This window comes from Mytilus galloprovincialis, chromosome 14 (genome assembly GCF_965363235.1).
Source record: "Mytilus galloprovincialis chromosome 14, xbMytGall1.hap1.1, whole genome shotgun sequence".
Classification (NCBI taxonomy): domain Eukaryota; kingdom Metazoa; phylum Mollusca; class Bivalvia; order Mytilida; family Mytilidae; genus Mytilus; species Mytilus galloprovincialis.
The window spans coordinates 18,816,721-18,834,751 of NC_134851.1; the positions used below are offsets into that span (position 1 = coordinate 18,816,721).

General features: G+C 32.6%; 1 protein-coding gene across 1 annotated transcript; it reads left to right on the plus strand.

Annotated features, from left to right (window-relative positions):
- Positions 1-642: 642 nt before the first annotated feature.
- LOC143059383 (zinc metalloproteinase nas-13-like) lies at positions 643-17,063 on the plus strand. Its single transcript, XM_076232874.1, has 15 exons — positions 643-793; positions 4,251-4,305; positions 4,613-4,718; positions 6,273-6,376; positions 7,340-7,460; positions 8,168-8,234; positions 9,069-9,272; positions 10,039-10,165; positions 10,648-10,842; positions 11,454-11,636; positions 12,197-12,346; positions 12,824-12,958; positions 14,240-14,365; positions 15,572-15,691; positions 16,800-17,063. The coding sequence occupies exons 1-14, from the start codon at positions 743-745 to the stop codon at positions 15,685-15,687; spliced, it is 1,740 nt and encodes a 579-aa protein (XP_076088989.1). The 5' UTR covers positions 643-742; the 3' UTR covers positions 15,688-15,691; positions 16,800-17,063.
- Positions 17,064-18,031: the final 968 nt, after the last annotated feature.

An 18,031-nucleotide genomic window follows, 5' to 3' on the forward strand; every position in this document is an offset into this window, starting at 1 on the left:
ACTTCATCGGTTTACGTTATAGCGAACGCCAGGCTACATTGTATGTGACACACTTTTAATCTTACAATCAAACGTTTATAAGCCGATCGTCCGGGATGGTTTTTTTTCTTCTCAATGTATTGAAGGCCGTACGGTTTCCTATAAATGCTTACGCCCACCTCTTATGACCTCTGGTGGATATAGTTCTCGCATTGACAATCATGAAGAATTTTCATAAAGAAATGAAATGTCCTGAATTGCATGATCAGTTTTTGGAATCAGTTTCAATTCAGTGGCTGGTTTTAGGGGAGGGTCAGAGGCCCCAGGGACCCCAGGGTATATGGTCCTCCTTCTTGAAATACATGTACGGTTAAGGCATCGAGTTTTTCCATCTGCGGATGTTGATTTTCTGTCACCCTTTCAAAATCATTTAATTTACATAAAACTATCATTTTTCTCCTTTTTTTTTCTTAGCTATAAGCCTAGTGTGTTTTCTATCGCAAACGCATACTTCGATTGTACATACATTGTAATGGCGCGTAATTTGTTTAGCCGTAACCTCAGGCATTAAGGATGATTACGATAATTGCCCCAATCTCAGTAGTTATCAAAGTATGAAGGTGATTAAAAGTATGAAGTAACCATTTGATAACCCGTTTCTGTGTGCCGTGTGCAAAGTGTCGTCCCTCCTTTGCATTTGATCTCAACTTTAAAACCTACATCATCATTGATCTCATCAGTTGAGAAAAAAGTGTCCGCGAGTATGCATGTTGAACGTGTGTGTGCGTTGATTCTGACCTTGGTGAATAGTTTGGTAATATATTTTACTTATATATTTAATTCAATATTTTTTTTGATTTAAATTTTAAACTTATTTTTTATGACAGCTTTTACTTTGAACTGCTTTTTGATATATTTTTTTCTTTTTTTTTTTCTTTGAACCTGAAAGAAATTTTAATAGCTAAATGTAAAAAAAATACGAATGAAGGTAGGGGGGAAATGGAGTATAAGGCACAGAAAACAAATAATAGTACAATTAATTGATTAAAGAGAACACTGTGTTCTTATATTTTCTTCTTTCTGTTTTGAGTTTGGTTTTTGTTTTAATTAGTTTCGGTTTTCTTAATAGCTTCGTTTCTTTTTTTTTTTCTTTTTGTTTGTGGAGAAAGAGGTGGGGATTGGGGCGGAGGGGGTTACATTCGTCAACTTGTTATAATTCCATTATTGCGTATGTTGGTTTGGTAATTTCATGATTTTTAAAACGTGACAACTCGAATGTGCCAGTTACACTACATACATTTCGATTCCTTGATTGGTTTATTATTAATGTCCTTCGAAAAATATTTGATTCATGTACATTTAAATGACGAAACAATTTAGGAAATATCTGTCACACTTAAACATCATACATTTAATAAGTCAAGAAAAGGAATTAGGATAGAGTCGTGCCACTCTGACGGGAAAGAGGTACTAATTTATATACCCCGGGACCATATCTTTAAATTTATTAAAAACTTTTAAGACAAAGAGCGATTAATAAATATTTTCTGGTAATTTGTCTATGATGAAAAGTCGAGACTCACTGTGTACATTTTGTGAAATGCATCCGGAACTACATATAGGTGTTCAAAAATGAAAGTAAAAAAAACTTTAAGTTCTGCAAGTTTTTTTTTTTTTTGCGATATACTAGACTTAAGTGTACTAAGCTTAGGTCTTTGGCCTAAATTATGGTGTAAAGGAGTTGAAATATATTTTTTTTCCAATAAGCACGTTGAAGTTACAGCCATACATTGGTATCTTGTTATGCGTGAAAAGAGGGATGCACTTCACGCCTAAGTACATGTAACATAGTTTTTCAGTTGTAAAACCCGAAAATCGCATGTTTCGATACCAATGTAAAGAGTTCTTTTGGTGACTTTTGGTGACCTTCTGCTGTTGTTTTTTTCTATGGTCGGGTTGTTGTCTCTTTGGCACATTCCCCATTTCCATTCTCAATTTTATTATTTGTGTTTCATTAAATTGACTGTGTGTTCGATGGTAATATAAAGCCATAATTTTAATCGCCCTGAAGAAGATAGTATACATAAAATTGAGAATGGAAATGGGGAATGTGTCAAAGAGACAACAACCCGACCAAATAAAAAACAACAGCAGAGGGTCACCAACAGGTCTTCAATTTAGCGAGAAATTCCCGCACCCGGAGGCGTCCCTCAGCTGGCCCCTAAACAAATATATACTAGTCCAGTGATAATGAACGTCATACTAATTTCCAAATTGTACACAAGAAACTAAAATTAAAATAATACAAGACTAACAAAGGCCAGAGGCTCCTGACTTGGGACAGGCGCAAAAATGCGGCGGGGTTAAACATGTTTGTGAGATCTCAACCCTCCCCCTATACCTCTAACCAATGTAGAAAAGTAAACGCATAACAATACGCACATTAAAATTCAGTTCAAGAGAAGTCCGAGTCTGATGTCAGAAGATGTAACCAAAGAAAATAAGCAAAATGACAATAATACATAAATAACAACAGACTACTAGCAGTTAACTGACATGCCAGCTCCAGACTTCAATTAAACTGACTGAAAGATTATGATTTCATCATATGAACATCAGGCACAATCCTTCCCGTTAGGGGTTTAGTATCATACCATCATAACATATATGAGAAGAACATAACCCGTGTCATGCCAATAACTGTTTTTAGAATAAATGTGTTTAGTTCCGATGCAAAGACCTTATCAGTGACTCAATATTAACGCCAAAATATGCAATCTTTAATGACTTGACAACAGTATCGTAATTATATCCTTTCTTAATAAGTCTATTCAAAGGTTTTGTAAGTTTCTGAGGTGAATACTGACACCTTTGTGCTTTATAAAGAATATTTCCATAAAAAATTGGATGTGAAATACCTGAACGTATTAAGAGTCTGCATGTTGAGCTATATTTACGAATGATGTCTTTATACCGATACTATGCCGTGTAAAACCTGAAGAAGATAGTATACATGGATACTATGCCGTGTAAAATTTCGATTTATATATTAATTTTCAATGATTAGAAATCTTTTATCCCAAATTTATTTAAGAATTGAATGCTCTTTTTTGTAAATTTATTGGGGTGTAAAAGCGTTGACCGAAGTACATTTTGTATGAAGCGCGGAAGCGCTTCATACTAAAAATGTGCGCACGGTCAACGCTTTTACAACCCTATAAAGTTACAAAAAAAAGCATTCAATACTTATAATTACATTTTTACCTATAGGATCATGAAAACACGCCTTTTATCAAGTTTTTATTTCATTTACCTGTGCACTTTATTGTGGGACCTCGTGTCATCATGAATGAAAAGTTGCATTGTGTAATGCAATTGATTAAGGAATATCACGAGATTGCTAGTTAGCCAATCAGAATAACGTATTATAATGAAACATACATCTAATGTAATTATTTCTAAATATAACAAAACAAAGAATTAAGATAACATAATAATGATTTAAACAGCAATGTTTTCTTCAAAGAATTAAGATAACATAATAATCATTTGAACAACAATGTTTAAAAATTTCTTCAAAGAATTCGTTTTTAAAAAATAGGGAAATTTTCAAAACGTGTTTTAACCTTTTTCTAATATTCGTTGTATTCCATTCCAATGTATATACCGTAAGGTATTACCATTATTTTGTATAACTCTTATAAAGAGGTCTTATCAAAAACGTCTGAACAAAACTGGTTAGTATACATGTATGTATAGGCAATTAAATGATTTTTAAAACGTGACAACTAGAATGTGCCAGTTTTAATACATACATTTCGATTCATTAAATGGTTTTTCATTTATGTCCAGCGACAAATATTTGATACATGTACTGTAACATTTAAATGACGAAACAATTTATGATATATATCTGTCACATTTAAACATCATAATAAGTCAACGAACGGAATTAGCTAGGATAGAGTCGTGTCACTCTAACAAGAAACAGGTACAAATTGATATACATTTTGTGTACATGTACTGAATTTGAAAATGAACATTTATTTTCGCGGTAATTCGGATTTATACCTATCGAGACTCGAGAATTTGTGATTAATTTTACAATATCCGGAAAGTAATATTTCATTTTTTCTGGAATTAGGAATGATAATCCTCCTACCAATCGTCGTTTTTTTATTTAGCTTAATGATCTTATCACATATATACGTGTTGTAATGAAGGAAATTGTAAAAACTGTATTTTTTAATCTATTAATTAATTATTTACAGTTTGTTGTGTATGGACAAGATATTAATGATCTAATTGAGTCGGCAGCTAATTCAAGTAAGTTTGAATGTCCCTCTGGTATCTTTCGCCCCTCTTTTGTTTTCATCACATTCAGTATCAAATATTAAAAACAGAACAGAACTTAAACGACGCTCATTTTTCTGATTCTCTTTTTACTAGACAACAAAGTTTTCAAGTAAAACTATAATTTGTTTGTTAATACCATTTTTATTCAATAAGTTTCTTGTATGCAATATATGGTAGCATAATTCAGAGATTTACCTTACATTTACTTAAATATTATGTTGCTACCTCCTAATTATGTAAAATTTTTGTAGTTAGTAGACCTGTGGTTTTGTTGTAGGTGACGAATTCAATTTCTTCTATGATGCTAGTGGTGAAAATACTGTTATAAAATATGAGTTAGATATCCTTGCCTATATCGATAAATGGAGTGAGGAGCAGGATATGTAAGTGTTGTAATCTTAAAGTCATATGAAACCTCAAATTAAAAACAAAATGCATATGTTTTTAATAACTAAATGGATAGTTGTCATTATTATGTACATATACTTTTTAAAAAAAAAACAAAATGACCATTATACGATAGTTTTGCGTACGAAATGATTAAATCGTGCACAGGAGACTAAGTTTATGATATAAACATGCATTGGTTTAAGAATTGGATAAACATTATTTTTCACCAGTCACTCGTTTCATATGACATTAAGACATATTCCATTGTGTAGTGTAGTAAAATTTGTATGCATGCCCTTTTGTGTGCTGTTACACCATGATTGTCTAAGTTAAAAAGGGATGGAATGAGGAAGGTACTCTCTATAAAATATTTTATACAATGTATGCCTTCAAGTTGTCAAATAGCGACTTGGTACTAGTCTTGGTGGTTTGGCGCCAGATAGTTCAACTATGCAACATGTAATAGAAAAACAAAGGATAAGGGTTATCTATCAATGACGCAAAATCAATAAATTCACAGCAACAAAACAAATAAAAAAACACACAGAAAGACAAAGAATAGCTGTCATTTATTGCTGTTTTATATCATATAATTGATTTTTTTTTGTACATAAATCAGGCCGTTACTTTTCTCGTTCTGCATTTTCGTTTGCTATGCGGTGTGGGTTTTCCCGTTCTTAAATGCCGTATGGAGACCCATATTAACCAACTTCTACGTAATTTTGGTATCTGGTGGAGAGTTGTACTTCTACACTTTTTCATACAGACATATATCTTAAGCCAGGAACCTGATGTTCAGTAGTTGTCATTTGTTGATGTGGTTTATATTAAAGTGTTTCTCGTTTTTTTATAGATTAGACCGTTGGTTCCCCTGTTTGAATGATTAAACACTAGTAACTATTGATATGAGCCTAGGCTCCTTGTTTAAGACCGTACTCTGACCTATAATGGTTCAACTTTACTTTCACATAGTGTGACTTTGATGGAAAGTTGTCTCATTGGCACTCATACCACGTCTTCTAATGTCTATTTACCCAGTCCACTCATATTCTCTTTTAGTGCGATTGAATCATCCATTGAGTGTTTGCTATTAGTTGTTGTTATCATCATGGATCGTCATGTACCTGTATGTACATCAGTTTATAACCTTATATCTGTCATTTAAATTATGTAAAATGCTGCATAGAAAATTTTATACTGAAACCGTTACAATATGTTTCAGAATAGTTTATTTATTTAAGTTTGTTACAAACCAGGATATGAATGCTTTGAGAATCTAGCACAAATAAATGTACTTATACGTGTGAAATTCATTGGACATACATGTATTTACCTTAGCAGTGTTTGTCACAATTTTTTTGAATTTTGGGTCCTAAATGCTTTTCAACTTTGTACTTGTTTGGCCTTATAACTGTTTTCATATGAGTGTCATTGATGAGTCTTGTGTCTGGTGTATTACAGTATAAGCCTGGTACCTTTGATAACTATTTCCAATGGTATGTAAACTGATCTAATAATCCAAATTAAACAATTCTTGTTTCTTTAAGGATGGCAGCTGGAGGTAATTCAATAAAAAAGAGAAATGCTCTACGAAACACTAACCGTAGATGGACTTCAAATACACTTCCCTATGAAATAAATGGTTATTTTTGTAAGTATTTATGCATTATGAAATATCTTACCATTTTAGATACCTAATTAACTAGTAAATAAAAAATATATAAAAAATAAAACAACTTTGCCTAATATTTAAGCCTGTTTAAATCATTGCTATTTGCAATACATGCATGCCATGTGTATGCTGTTTTCTGTTCTTTGATGGGGTTGTTGTCTCTTTGACACATTCCCCATTTCCATTGTTAATTTTTTGGTGATCTATACATGTAAGTGTGTGATTTAGAAACAGACGTTCCAAAGTAATTTCTATTGGTGCTATACAGAAACTCACAGTTTGCATGTTACGAAGAATCAAACATGTGGTTTATTCTTTGTGCGTCACAAAGAACAGACAATTTATATGTCATCTATTTATTTCTGTGCGTGCAACTGCAGAAACAGACAGTTACTAAACTCTATTCTTCTTGGTGTGTCATCGAAAATCAGACACTGCGCATATGATCTGCGTCTGCGGAAGTCGTACAAATGAAAGAAGGGGTAACCAACTGTCTGGATCCGCAAAATTCCATTATAAGTTACTGTCATACACAATGAGATTAACATATATATGTCTCTTTTTAATTGCGATGTTCGATAAGAGATATATGATGTAAAATAACAAAAAGTAAAATCACATAAGTACCGAACTCATGCGAAAATTCGAAACGGAAAGTCCCTAATCAATTGGCAAAATCAAATGGCAAAATCATATGATAAAACACATCAAACGAATAGACAACAACTGTCACATTCCTGTCTTGGTACAGGCGTTTTCAAATGTAGAAAATGGTGGCTTGAAGCTGGTTTTATACCGCTAAACCTCTCCCTTGTATGACAGTGGCATCAAATTCCATTATATTAACAACGATGCGTGAACAAAACAGACATAATAGGTAAAATTGTTAAAATAGGGGTACAGAAGTCATCACTATGTCACAAAAAATTATCAATATTTTAGCTTCCAATGACCGACGACAGATCACTGCTGCTATGAATGATTATAATACGTATACATGTTTAAAATTTAGACCAGCAACATATAACGACAGAAACAAAATCAGAATCCAAAATGGAGGAGGGTTTGTTATTTTTTTTTTTATTTATTAGTTTTAGATACTCTTGTAATTCTATTTTAGTTTCTGTTTTATACCAACATAATATACATAGAGCGTAGTTTAATACAATCTATAAAGAATTACAGCAAAAATGACAACTTTCTATTGACTAGAATAATTGCTTGAAATTGTGCATTCTTCACGGCTATTTGGAGCAGGGACTTCTATACTAAGAAGAATATTTATACTTAGTATAGAAAGTCCCTATTTGGAGGCATTTATTTACCTTTGTTTCTCTCTTACCATTTAAACATACAGAAGTATTCATTTTAAAGTACATACCTGCTTCTCTGTATATCTATGCTATCATGTTATGTTTTGTTGTCGTTTTTAGTATTTAGGATTAAATGTGACATGTATTTGTTGAATTATGAAAACCTTGTAATTTTTTCCGATAAAAGAAAAAACAAGGGATGTTGAATGTCTATCAATGACTTAAAATCAGTACAGTACAGCAAAAAAAAAAATACCAAAAAAACAAAGAAACAGCGCTTTTATTGCTGGTCTTCGTCTCAAAGCCACAATGAGGCTTTCAATACATTCGTCTCAACTCGGCCGATTCCGTACCCTCAAGGAGAGTAGCGGATTCTATCGAGGATTGCCGAATGGCTTTCAATAGTCACATACAAAATATATCTACTGTATTATTAATTGTTTGGTATTTTTTACAGCTGTTCGTCCTTTGTTGGCATGCAAGGAGGTGCACAAACTGTTTCACTAGCCTCCGGTTGTAGGATAGTAAGTTTATTTATTTCATTACTTCATATGTGAATTTCTTTTTGAACATTTGCTTAATATTGTGTAGATATAAACAAGAAAAAACATTTTTGTGTTTTGAAATATTATCTTTATTAAATAACATCACTTATTTTTATTGTTTCATACGTGATTTTTTTTATTATTTGCTTAATATTGTGTAGATATAAGCAAGACAAACCATTTTTGTGTTTTGAAATACTATCTTCATTAAATAACTTCACGTCTAGGATGAAGTTCCTCACTTTTTGGTAATTTGAATGGTACAATTATTTAAAAACCTTTTATGTCCGTTCTTTTTCAATATATAATTTGTCATGAAAAATCAAATGCATGTGTTATATTAAAATTTTGTCTTTGGCAATTCATAATTTTACTATAACAACTGTGGCAATTCATAATTTTACTATAACAACTGTGGCAATTCATAATTTTACTATAACAACTGTTATAGTAAAATTATGAATTGCCAAAGACAAAATTTTAATATAACACATGCTTAAAAAAATAGGACAAATATACAGTTTTTCAACGTACGTTTTAAAACGCAGGTACATTTTTTGTACATGTAGAACAAAATAACATTATTTTGTAACCTATATGTCCGTTCTTTTTCGATATATAATTTGTCACGAAAAAATCCCATGCGTGCGTTATATAAACATAGGACAAATGTACAGTTTTTCAGCGTACGTTTAAAAACATTAGAACAAAAACACCAAGACAACCGCTTAGTGGTTGATTCTTATCTTATTGACGGTGAATTATTATGGAAAATTATAATTCTTTTCTAGCGTTCTGAATTATTTATTTCAGAAACGTATTATAATACACGAGCTAGGTCATGCTGCAGGTTTCCACCACGAGCAGACGAGACCAGATCGGGATCAATATATATCTCTCAGACTAAACAACGTACCGCCTTCCGTCAGATATAACTTCCAAAAGTATACATGGAGCATTATTAACGCATATGATGTACCATACGATTATTACAGTGTGATGCATTATGGGAGAAAGGTATTTTTGTTTAAACAATGATTTTTATGGTGTTTTGTTTTTAAATGATATAACTACGAATGTATCAGATTTTAGAAAATTTTGAAAGTTGATGTAACAATTATAGGCAACCGTACGACCTCAAACAATTGAACCCCCCCCCCCCCCCCCCCCCCCCCCGTCTCCTTGTTTAAATGGAGTGGAATTTACCAAAAATAGTCTAGACACTAGTTCAGCATTCAAAAATGCGTAAAATCAATATCGTATAGTCTGCTATAAGAGGTCCCGAGATGAAAATTTTGGAACGAGAAAACTAGCGGCCTAATCTATAGCAAATTATTCTAGAAAAACAAGTAAAACAGACATGAACCAACGACCACCTCTATATACTAATAGCTCTTTTTTTGACATGGTAAAGATTCGGTGACCTGTTGAGGACCGAGACTCGAATTATTGACGGTCACAAGCTTATACTGTAATGTCTTTCACGGCCACTTAATAAAACTACTTAATAAAACTATATTCGTAGGCGACTCTAACTACTGGGGTGAAATAAGACAGTTAGCGTGCAAATAGTCAGGTAAAGTTAATTATAGAAATAAAGATCCTAGGACTTTTAAAATGTTTTATTTAAATGGTGCTGTGTTATGCTAACAATCACATTGCAATAAAAAATGGTCGATACTTTTTGTTTAAGAACTTATATGTGAAATCTAAGTATAAATGTTTATAGATTTAGGGAAAAAGCGAGCTTGTTATTCACTTTAAAAATGTTTATTCATTTCAGGCATTTTCACACAATGGATACGACACTATCATACCAAAAGATTCAAAATTTCTAAACGTTATTGGAAAAAGCCCTGGATTCAGTTTTAGTGACGTTAAACTGTTGAATATTATGTACAAATGTGGAGGTATGTCATTGAATAGTGATTCTAAAAACATAATGTTGAAATTGAGAATGGAAATGGGGAATGTGTCAAAGAGACAACAACCCGATCAAAGAGCAGATAACAACCGAAGATCACCGATGTAGTTTCATGTGTAGTATACATTTTTTTCTTCCGGTGTTACTGTATTCTCAGTTTTAATTATTCAAATTTACGATTTTCGAGTTTGCATATAGCAAACTCGCATATATAGTAGTCTCAAAAAAATGAACAAATTCCGGACAAACATCGAGTGACTGTATGATTATAAGCCGGTTGTTTTTTGTCCAGTAGCAAATATTTCATACTTGTTTAACAAGGGGGAAAAAATTAGGAAAAATCTAGATTAACAGGGCACTTAAATACAGAAATTAGAAAGTAACGGAAAAAAAAAAGATATGGTCAATTTATTAAAGATTGTATGAATGCTGTTACCCCTTCTAGATCCTCTTTTATGTCATTTACAGCCAGTTGTGGTAACAAGAAATGTCCTGGTAACGGATTCGTTGGTAAGGACTGTAAATGCTATTGTCCAGGAAATCCAGTTAAACTTTGTTCCGGTGGTGGTGGTGGTGGTGGTGGAGGCGGTGGAGGAGGAGGTGGAGGGGGAGGCGGCGGCGGTGGTGGCGGAGGAGGCGGTGGTGGAGGCGGTGGCGGTTCAAGTGAGTTCCTTTTTTTACTTTTCTATTCTATCTGATTAAATATTGTTAGTGAACATTTTGTCAGAAAAATAAAGAAATGACAAATAAAAAAGTCAATTGAAAATCAATTTCACGTGTTTGAATTGATTGCATAATTAAGATTCCTGAAACCCAAAACAAGAAAGGCGTTGCAGTTTTATGTTGAAAATATGTCTTATATGTACCATGTACAGTATATATAATATTAAAAATACACTATCATTAACACAGAAATTTTTCATTTAAGAAACGATATCTTATTTCCAGCATGTGATACATGTACGTATTCCAGACACACCGTCCAGGTTTACGCTTACTTTATAATAAAATTCAAAAATGTACGTGAAAGACAGATGAACAAGCTTATACGACATGTATGTTGTTTTTCCATGCAAACTGTAAAATGTTTGAGTGACCAACAAGAACCTATAGTATATATCATAAATGAATTTATTCACTTTTTTCCAACTTTTCTTCCGAAATTTGTAAGTTCTTAAAATGTTTGTTTATTGATAAATGAACGTCTTAGATCCAGAAACCCAACATTAAAAAGGAATGTGATGTTTCATTCTGTTTATAACAACCATTTTTAGCTTGCAAAGATGATAACACGAACTGTGATTACTGGCAGAAGCGAGGAGAATGTACAAAGAGCTCTAAATATATGTCAGTAAATTGTAAAAAATCTTGCAACAAATGTGGTGGAGGAGGTGGCGGTGGTGGTGGCAGCGGTGGCGGTGGCGGTGGCGGTGGCGGTGGCGGAGGTGGTACCGGAGGTAAGTACTCACCATACATTTCACATAGAATAATGAGAACCTTAATCATGTTAATGATCAACATCATCAAATAAATAAATTGTTCAGTGTCAATTTTATTCTTATATGTGATTTTTAAACCTCCATCAAAGCTATTTTTAGAACTAAACGCGGCGTTATCTAGTGTGCACACCATTTTTTATGTTATTTCTTCATAGACTTAAAAAATATTACTTACAGTCATTCCTTAATTGAACTCGATCTTTTTAATTATTATTTAGTCATACTAATAACTTCTTATAGAAAGATGAGTTATAATTGTCACATACAATGTTCTATATCATGATAGGCGGATCCAGGTGGGTCGGGGCGGGCCCACCCTTTTATTTTATTTTACCAAATGGGGAAAATTCGGTTGCTAATAGAGGGATTCAATGATGTATGACTGGAGCGCCCCTCCCTTTTTTTAAGGTCAGTCAATGCCCCCCCCCCCCCGCACCTTATAAAAAGTTCTGGATCCGCCGCTGTATATTTATGATTTAAGCTAAACAATATCAAAGTATTTTAATAAATTTGAACAGGATCATGCACAGATAAAAGTACCAGTTGTGCTTACTGGGCAAGGATAGGTGAATGCACGAAGAATCCGAATTACATGTTGACTAACTGTAAAAAATCTTGTAATAAATGTGGAGGAGGAGGAGGGAGTGGTGGTGGTAGCGGAGGAGGAGGTTGGTACAAGATAAGGATTACAACACTGTCATCATCATCATCATCATTTAATTTGATTTTGATTTTTTGTGCTTAACGCCAAATTTAAGCACCGCTCTTGTGATATTTCGTGGCGGCTAGTTTTTATAGGTGCATGAAGCCGGAGTTGCCCGGAGAAAAGCACCAAGCTTCGAATTTAATTTAATATGAAAATTTTATGCTGTTGATATGTGAACTGTTTTGTTTTGTTTTTTTTTATTGAAAAAAGTTAATATGTGTATGTGATGAATTGTGTGTGGGGAGGGGCGGGGAGGTTTGGGGCGTTTATTCTAGATTGTGGGAAGAAAGTATGAGTTGGGGGTATATTTTTGTGATAAGAATAAAGAAATCTTACAGAATGTCTTCCAAATTTTTTGTTTTTCGAAAATAAGATGGAATAATTGAAAAACACAGGGGACTATATCCGAATGAATATAAACCAATAATCTTTATTTCAGGATGTAAGGACAGTAATAATAATTGTGCGTCATGGGCCAGGAGGGGAGAATGTAGGAGAAACCCAGCTTATATGTTAAAGTACTGTAAGAAATCGTGTAACCAATGTGCAAGTAGTAGTGACACAGACACAACGGGTAAGACTATAATAAATGAGCTGCGTCGGATAGAAATCGACCTTATGTAAGTTCACGTATACATGTACATGTATAAATGGCCTTTGATGGATTTTCGAACATTAAAATGTGAAATAAAAGATGAACTTTGGCTTATTTTGTAGGGTTCATATAACAAATAAATTTTCAAATAGTCACAGACTTTCATACAGATTTTGTCAATTGTCAACCCGACATCAAAGTTAACATATATAGTTGACCACGTATTAATTTTCATTTGCATAAGGTCGATTTCTATCCGACGCAGTTCATATGTCTGTATTATAATTTATTACAAATGTACTTTTTTTTGTCTTTTATGTCTGAATCTGACACAAAGTTGAATGTTAACATCGGCCCAGTAATCAGAGCTTCTGTGTTGACAAGAATTATCATTGATATGTCCGTAGGTATAAAAGAAGAATGTGTTGAAAAGGAGCACAGTACAATATAAATATATATATTTATGACAATAATAAGACAAGAACAACAAAAAAAACAACAACAATAGTCTAGTATACATACATTACAAAGAAAGGAAAACGCATTTTGAACATCATAAACTACACAATATATATATTCCCTCCTTCTCATGTACTACCCAACAAGAAAAAAGTCATAAAATAAATTGGCAGTGTATAGGATATTTAACTGAACTATAAATAAACCGTTAACTGTACAAACCTTGAATTTATCGAAATACTAAGGATTTTCTACCAAAATAATACACTACCTTGACAAAACCTTTCGGAAGTGATATGTCATCAGTGTCCTTAAAGTCATATCTGTCTAGCTGGTTATTTAAGTGTTACACCACATATTTACGTTATTTCGAATAGACAGAAAAATATTTAAGTCATAACTTATAATTTATTCTAAATTCCATCTGTTAAAAGAAAATTTTGAGAGAGAGAAAAAACGTTTGTGATAAAACAAATCAGAAAGATAAATGCCAAATGAAGGATTTATAACTACATGTACATTTTAAATAGCAAAGTTAAACTGTCATCACTGTACACATGTACAAATAACTAAATTTTAAGGAGACAAGGGAGGTTAAAAGAGTTTTATTTCATATCTTCTGGAAAAAAGGATATCTTACTACTAACACACATGAAAATGTATTGCCCCGTAAGTGAGCGTTCCTAATGTGTTCCATTCTATTGTAGTTCTCCATATGTTGAAATACTGTTAATCGAATCAACATCGGAAGTTATATATAGCAAATGAAGTGGTCTAAAACAATGCTTATCTTATTTTCAGCAAAATGTGAAGACCAAAATAAGTATTGCCTATCTTGGGCCTCAACTGGAGAATGTACTAGAAATCCAGCATATATGTTAGAATCTTGTGCAAAATCCTGCAATGCTTGCGATAAAGTTTCACACGGTAAGGTCAAACTTTCTTAATACATATTGGATTTAATCAGATTAGAATGAAAGAGAGGCAAAAGATACTAAAGGAACATTCAAACTCATAAGTTAAAAATAATTGACAACGCCATGGCTAAAAAAAATAAAACAGACCTCAAGGCAAATAATAATACATATAACACAACATAGAACACTAAAGACTGAGCAGCACAAACCCTACAGAGAACATGGGGTGATCTCCAGAAGGGTAATCAGATTCTGCTCCTCCATATGGCACTCGTCGTCTTAATCATGCTCGTACAAACCCGACAATACGTCTAATTCGGTAGGTCACATTCGGGAAAAAAGGTCGGGATTATAGTTACGACATTAGGAAAATATGCGCTGTCATCTGTAAAAGTGATTCCATAACGGTCAACAAATTCGTGACGGCGTGCATAAAACTTATTATACGATGAATTTGGCCTTTTTTTAGAATAGCACTGTTCAAGAACTTGTCCAAAAATCAATAGATTGCAGTTTTTGTAATCTTTTACATATATTGTTGTAGGTCATTCAACATTTGAAAACTTTCATTTCAATATCGATGTTTTCCATTTCCGTGTTTTGTCTCAATCAATGAAAAACATCTTCCTCATTTGATTTATAGAAAACGTATTACTTATTTGACTAACCAAATTGAAGCATGTGGCACAAACAAGTTTGTAGTAATGTAAGACTGTAGTTATGTACAAGAAAGTAGTAATGTACAAGATCGTACAAATGAATCAAGAAAGACTGAGAAATGAAAAAAAAATAAAAAGATAATTTTCGTAAATCTAACGGTCAGCATGACAAGTTGATTTGACTGAGGTGCCTCTATATCTCCTATATTGTAATTTTTGGTTCTTTTGTCCTATCAATACAAACTCATGAAGAAGGAAACTTATTCCAGTAACTAACTGACATTTGACAACAATTACTTGTTAAATTAATGTCGACAAATTTAAGACCTGGGATTTAAGTCATAAAACTTCGGTCCGTGCTCGAGCACAAAAATCATGCTGGAAACATGAAATCCAGCATTTTGATTGGTTGATTTTGGAGCATGAATACAAAAAACTTACTCTAAATTTTAATGAGTTCAAGGCCTGCCTGTACTTTATTTTTATTTTTTCTGTACATTGTTTTTAATTGAATAACTAATATGCGATGGTTAAACCATTATTGTTATATTTTTCAGCTCCTGTTTGTCATGATTTGAATAACAGCTGTAATATCTGGGCCCAAACAGGCTACTGTGGTAGTTACGCTCCATATATGTCTACTAACTGTAAAATGTCATGTGGATTGTGTTGAAAACGTACGTACTTTAAAATAAGTTATTTACATAAAGGTCCTCCTAGTTTGTATTCTTTAATGTTTTCTCTATTCTTTATATTTTAGCAACTCATTATTCTATATTCTTTATTTTTTTTAATCCATTTTTTTCAATTTTTCGCTAATTATTCTCTGTTCTGTAACTCCCCATCGACACCCTTTTACATTGCATGATTTGTTTTTCTAAATCAAACTTTGATAATTGTATCCGACAGTGATAATGTATGTTGCATTCGCCATGAGCATACAGTTTGTTACTAACGTGATCTTCAAGGAGTTTCCAACAGATGAAAAGAAAATGAAAAGTGTTTACGTTTGAAAGTATCTAAATGATCCAAACATAAAGTCAAACACTATTCAAGTCACATGGGCTTGAAGCGTTACTTTAATCACGTTATATTTAATTTGTTATGAACGTCAAGTTTACTGATTGCAACTTAATATATTAGCGCGCATACTCAATGTCGTTGAGTTCATTTAAAATTTCACTGCCTTTATATATGTCGTGCGTCTGAGGAGCTTTTCGGGTTTTGTCATCACCAGGAACCGCCCAAACCTAAACATTAATATCAATTAAATGGTCATTTTTATAAATTTTCTGTTTACAAAACTTAGCAATTTTTCGAAAAACTAAGGATTTTCTTACCCCAGGAGTAGATTACCTTAGCCGTATTTGGCACAACTTTTTGGAATTTTGGGTCCTCAATGCTCTTCAACTTTGTATTTATTTGGCTTTTTAAGTATTTTGATATGAGCGTCACTGATGAGTCTTATGTAGACGAAACGCGCGTCTGGCGTATAAAATTGTAATCCTGGTACTTTTGATAACTATTAGCTAGTCAAGGATGTATAAATATCTTAAAGCGTATTTCGCTAAATAACACAAACGGACATAAAGAGCTATTGGAATAACTTGCGCCGTATAATGTAAAATTATGACGGTCACTATATTTTTAAATGCATTATATTGTTATCCGCTCTTTTTTTATGGTTTTTGTATCTTTGACTTATTTTACATTTCAATTCTCAAATTTATTGTTAAAAGTATATTATTTGTTTCTATACTTATACAAACTCTTGTTTCTTTACAGGTTATTTTCACCTTCTTGCATAAACTTGAAGTTTACAACTAGAATGAAAGAAGTTATTCAGTTTAATATCACGATGTCGTCGAAAAACATTTTTTTTTTTAATTCTAGTCTATTGTATATATTGCTTATATTTCAAATTGTGTCACCATTCATGTTTCAAAATATACTTCGCATAATTGTGTATTCTCATTTTCAATTCATAATCATGATTTTAATTGTTATACATGTATCATTCAAATTAAAAGACTGTATAATTCTGTACAACATTTGTTTCTTTTTCTTTTCTGGCACAAAAAAGCAATTCACGTCAACCTGTTTCTTATTTATTTTTACGTCATTTTGTCTATAGCGAAAAAAAAGAGGGACAAAGGATACCAGAGGAACACTCAAACTTATAGATCGAAAATGAACAAACAACGTCATGGCTGAAAACAAAAAGACAAACATATAAATAATATTACACAAGACTTAAACATAGAAAACTAAAGATTAAACAACACGAACCGCTCTAAAAACTAGGGGTGGTCTCAGGTGTCCCAGAAGGGTAAGCAGACTAGCCGCCTCAGAAGTATGTGGATCACACCTTTATAATTGTATATTCCTCTAAACATATTTAAAATTATATAAGTGGCACATTCAGAACATTTCTTTATATACCCTTTCTATGTATATTTGAAAAAAAAGAATAACAAAAATTACTATCTCAAAAGTAATTCTGTAATTCAGAAGTCCATGAAAACTAACAAAACCACACGTTATCAATCGACGAACGAGTGAAAAAACAACTGTCATATTCCTGACTTGCTACATATATTTCAAAGAGAATAGTGGGATAAACCTGGTTTATAATTGTTTTTGACTGTAGTAACCAGGAGGCAGTGCAGCTAACAAGCAAATTGAAGGAATCGAGCAATAACAAAAAAAACAGAAAACTTTTGTAAAGGTCAATATTCTGTAAAAGATATAGATGAGAGTCTTGAACAGATACCCGGTTCTATATCTGCAAGAGTCTTGCCACACACGTTCGATACATTGGTAGAAACCAAAAGATCATCTACAATCAATACAAACTTTTTAGATGGAACACTCTACTCCTATTACAATAAAGTCAACCAAAAACTAAAGACATAACCGGCGATAAGGCACATTTAAGTGCCAATTTCTATTCAACATTTGTTTAGTCTTAGATGCATAATTTTTATAAGTCGTTTTTGGCCTTGAACTAGCTTGAA

Coding starts and splice junctions, on each gene's coding strand:
- LOC143059383 (XM_076232874.1), top strand. CDS start 743: ATGCATGTTGAACGTGTGTGTGCGTTGATTCTGACCTTGGTGAATAGT. Junction 11,637..12,196: donor TGGCGGAGGTGGTACCGGAG/GTAAGTACTCAC, acceptor AAATTTGAACAG/GATCATGCACAGATAAAAGT. Junction 12,959..14,239: donor TAGTGACACAGACACAACGG/GTAAGACTATAA, acceptor TCTTATTTTCAG/CAAAATGTGAAGACCAAAAT.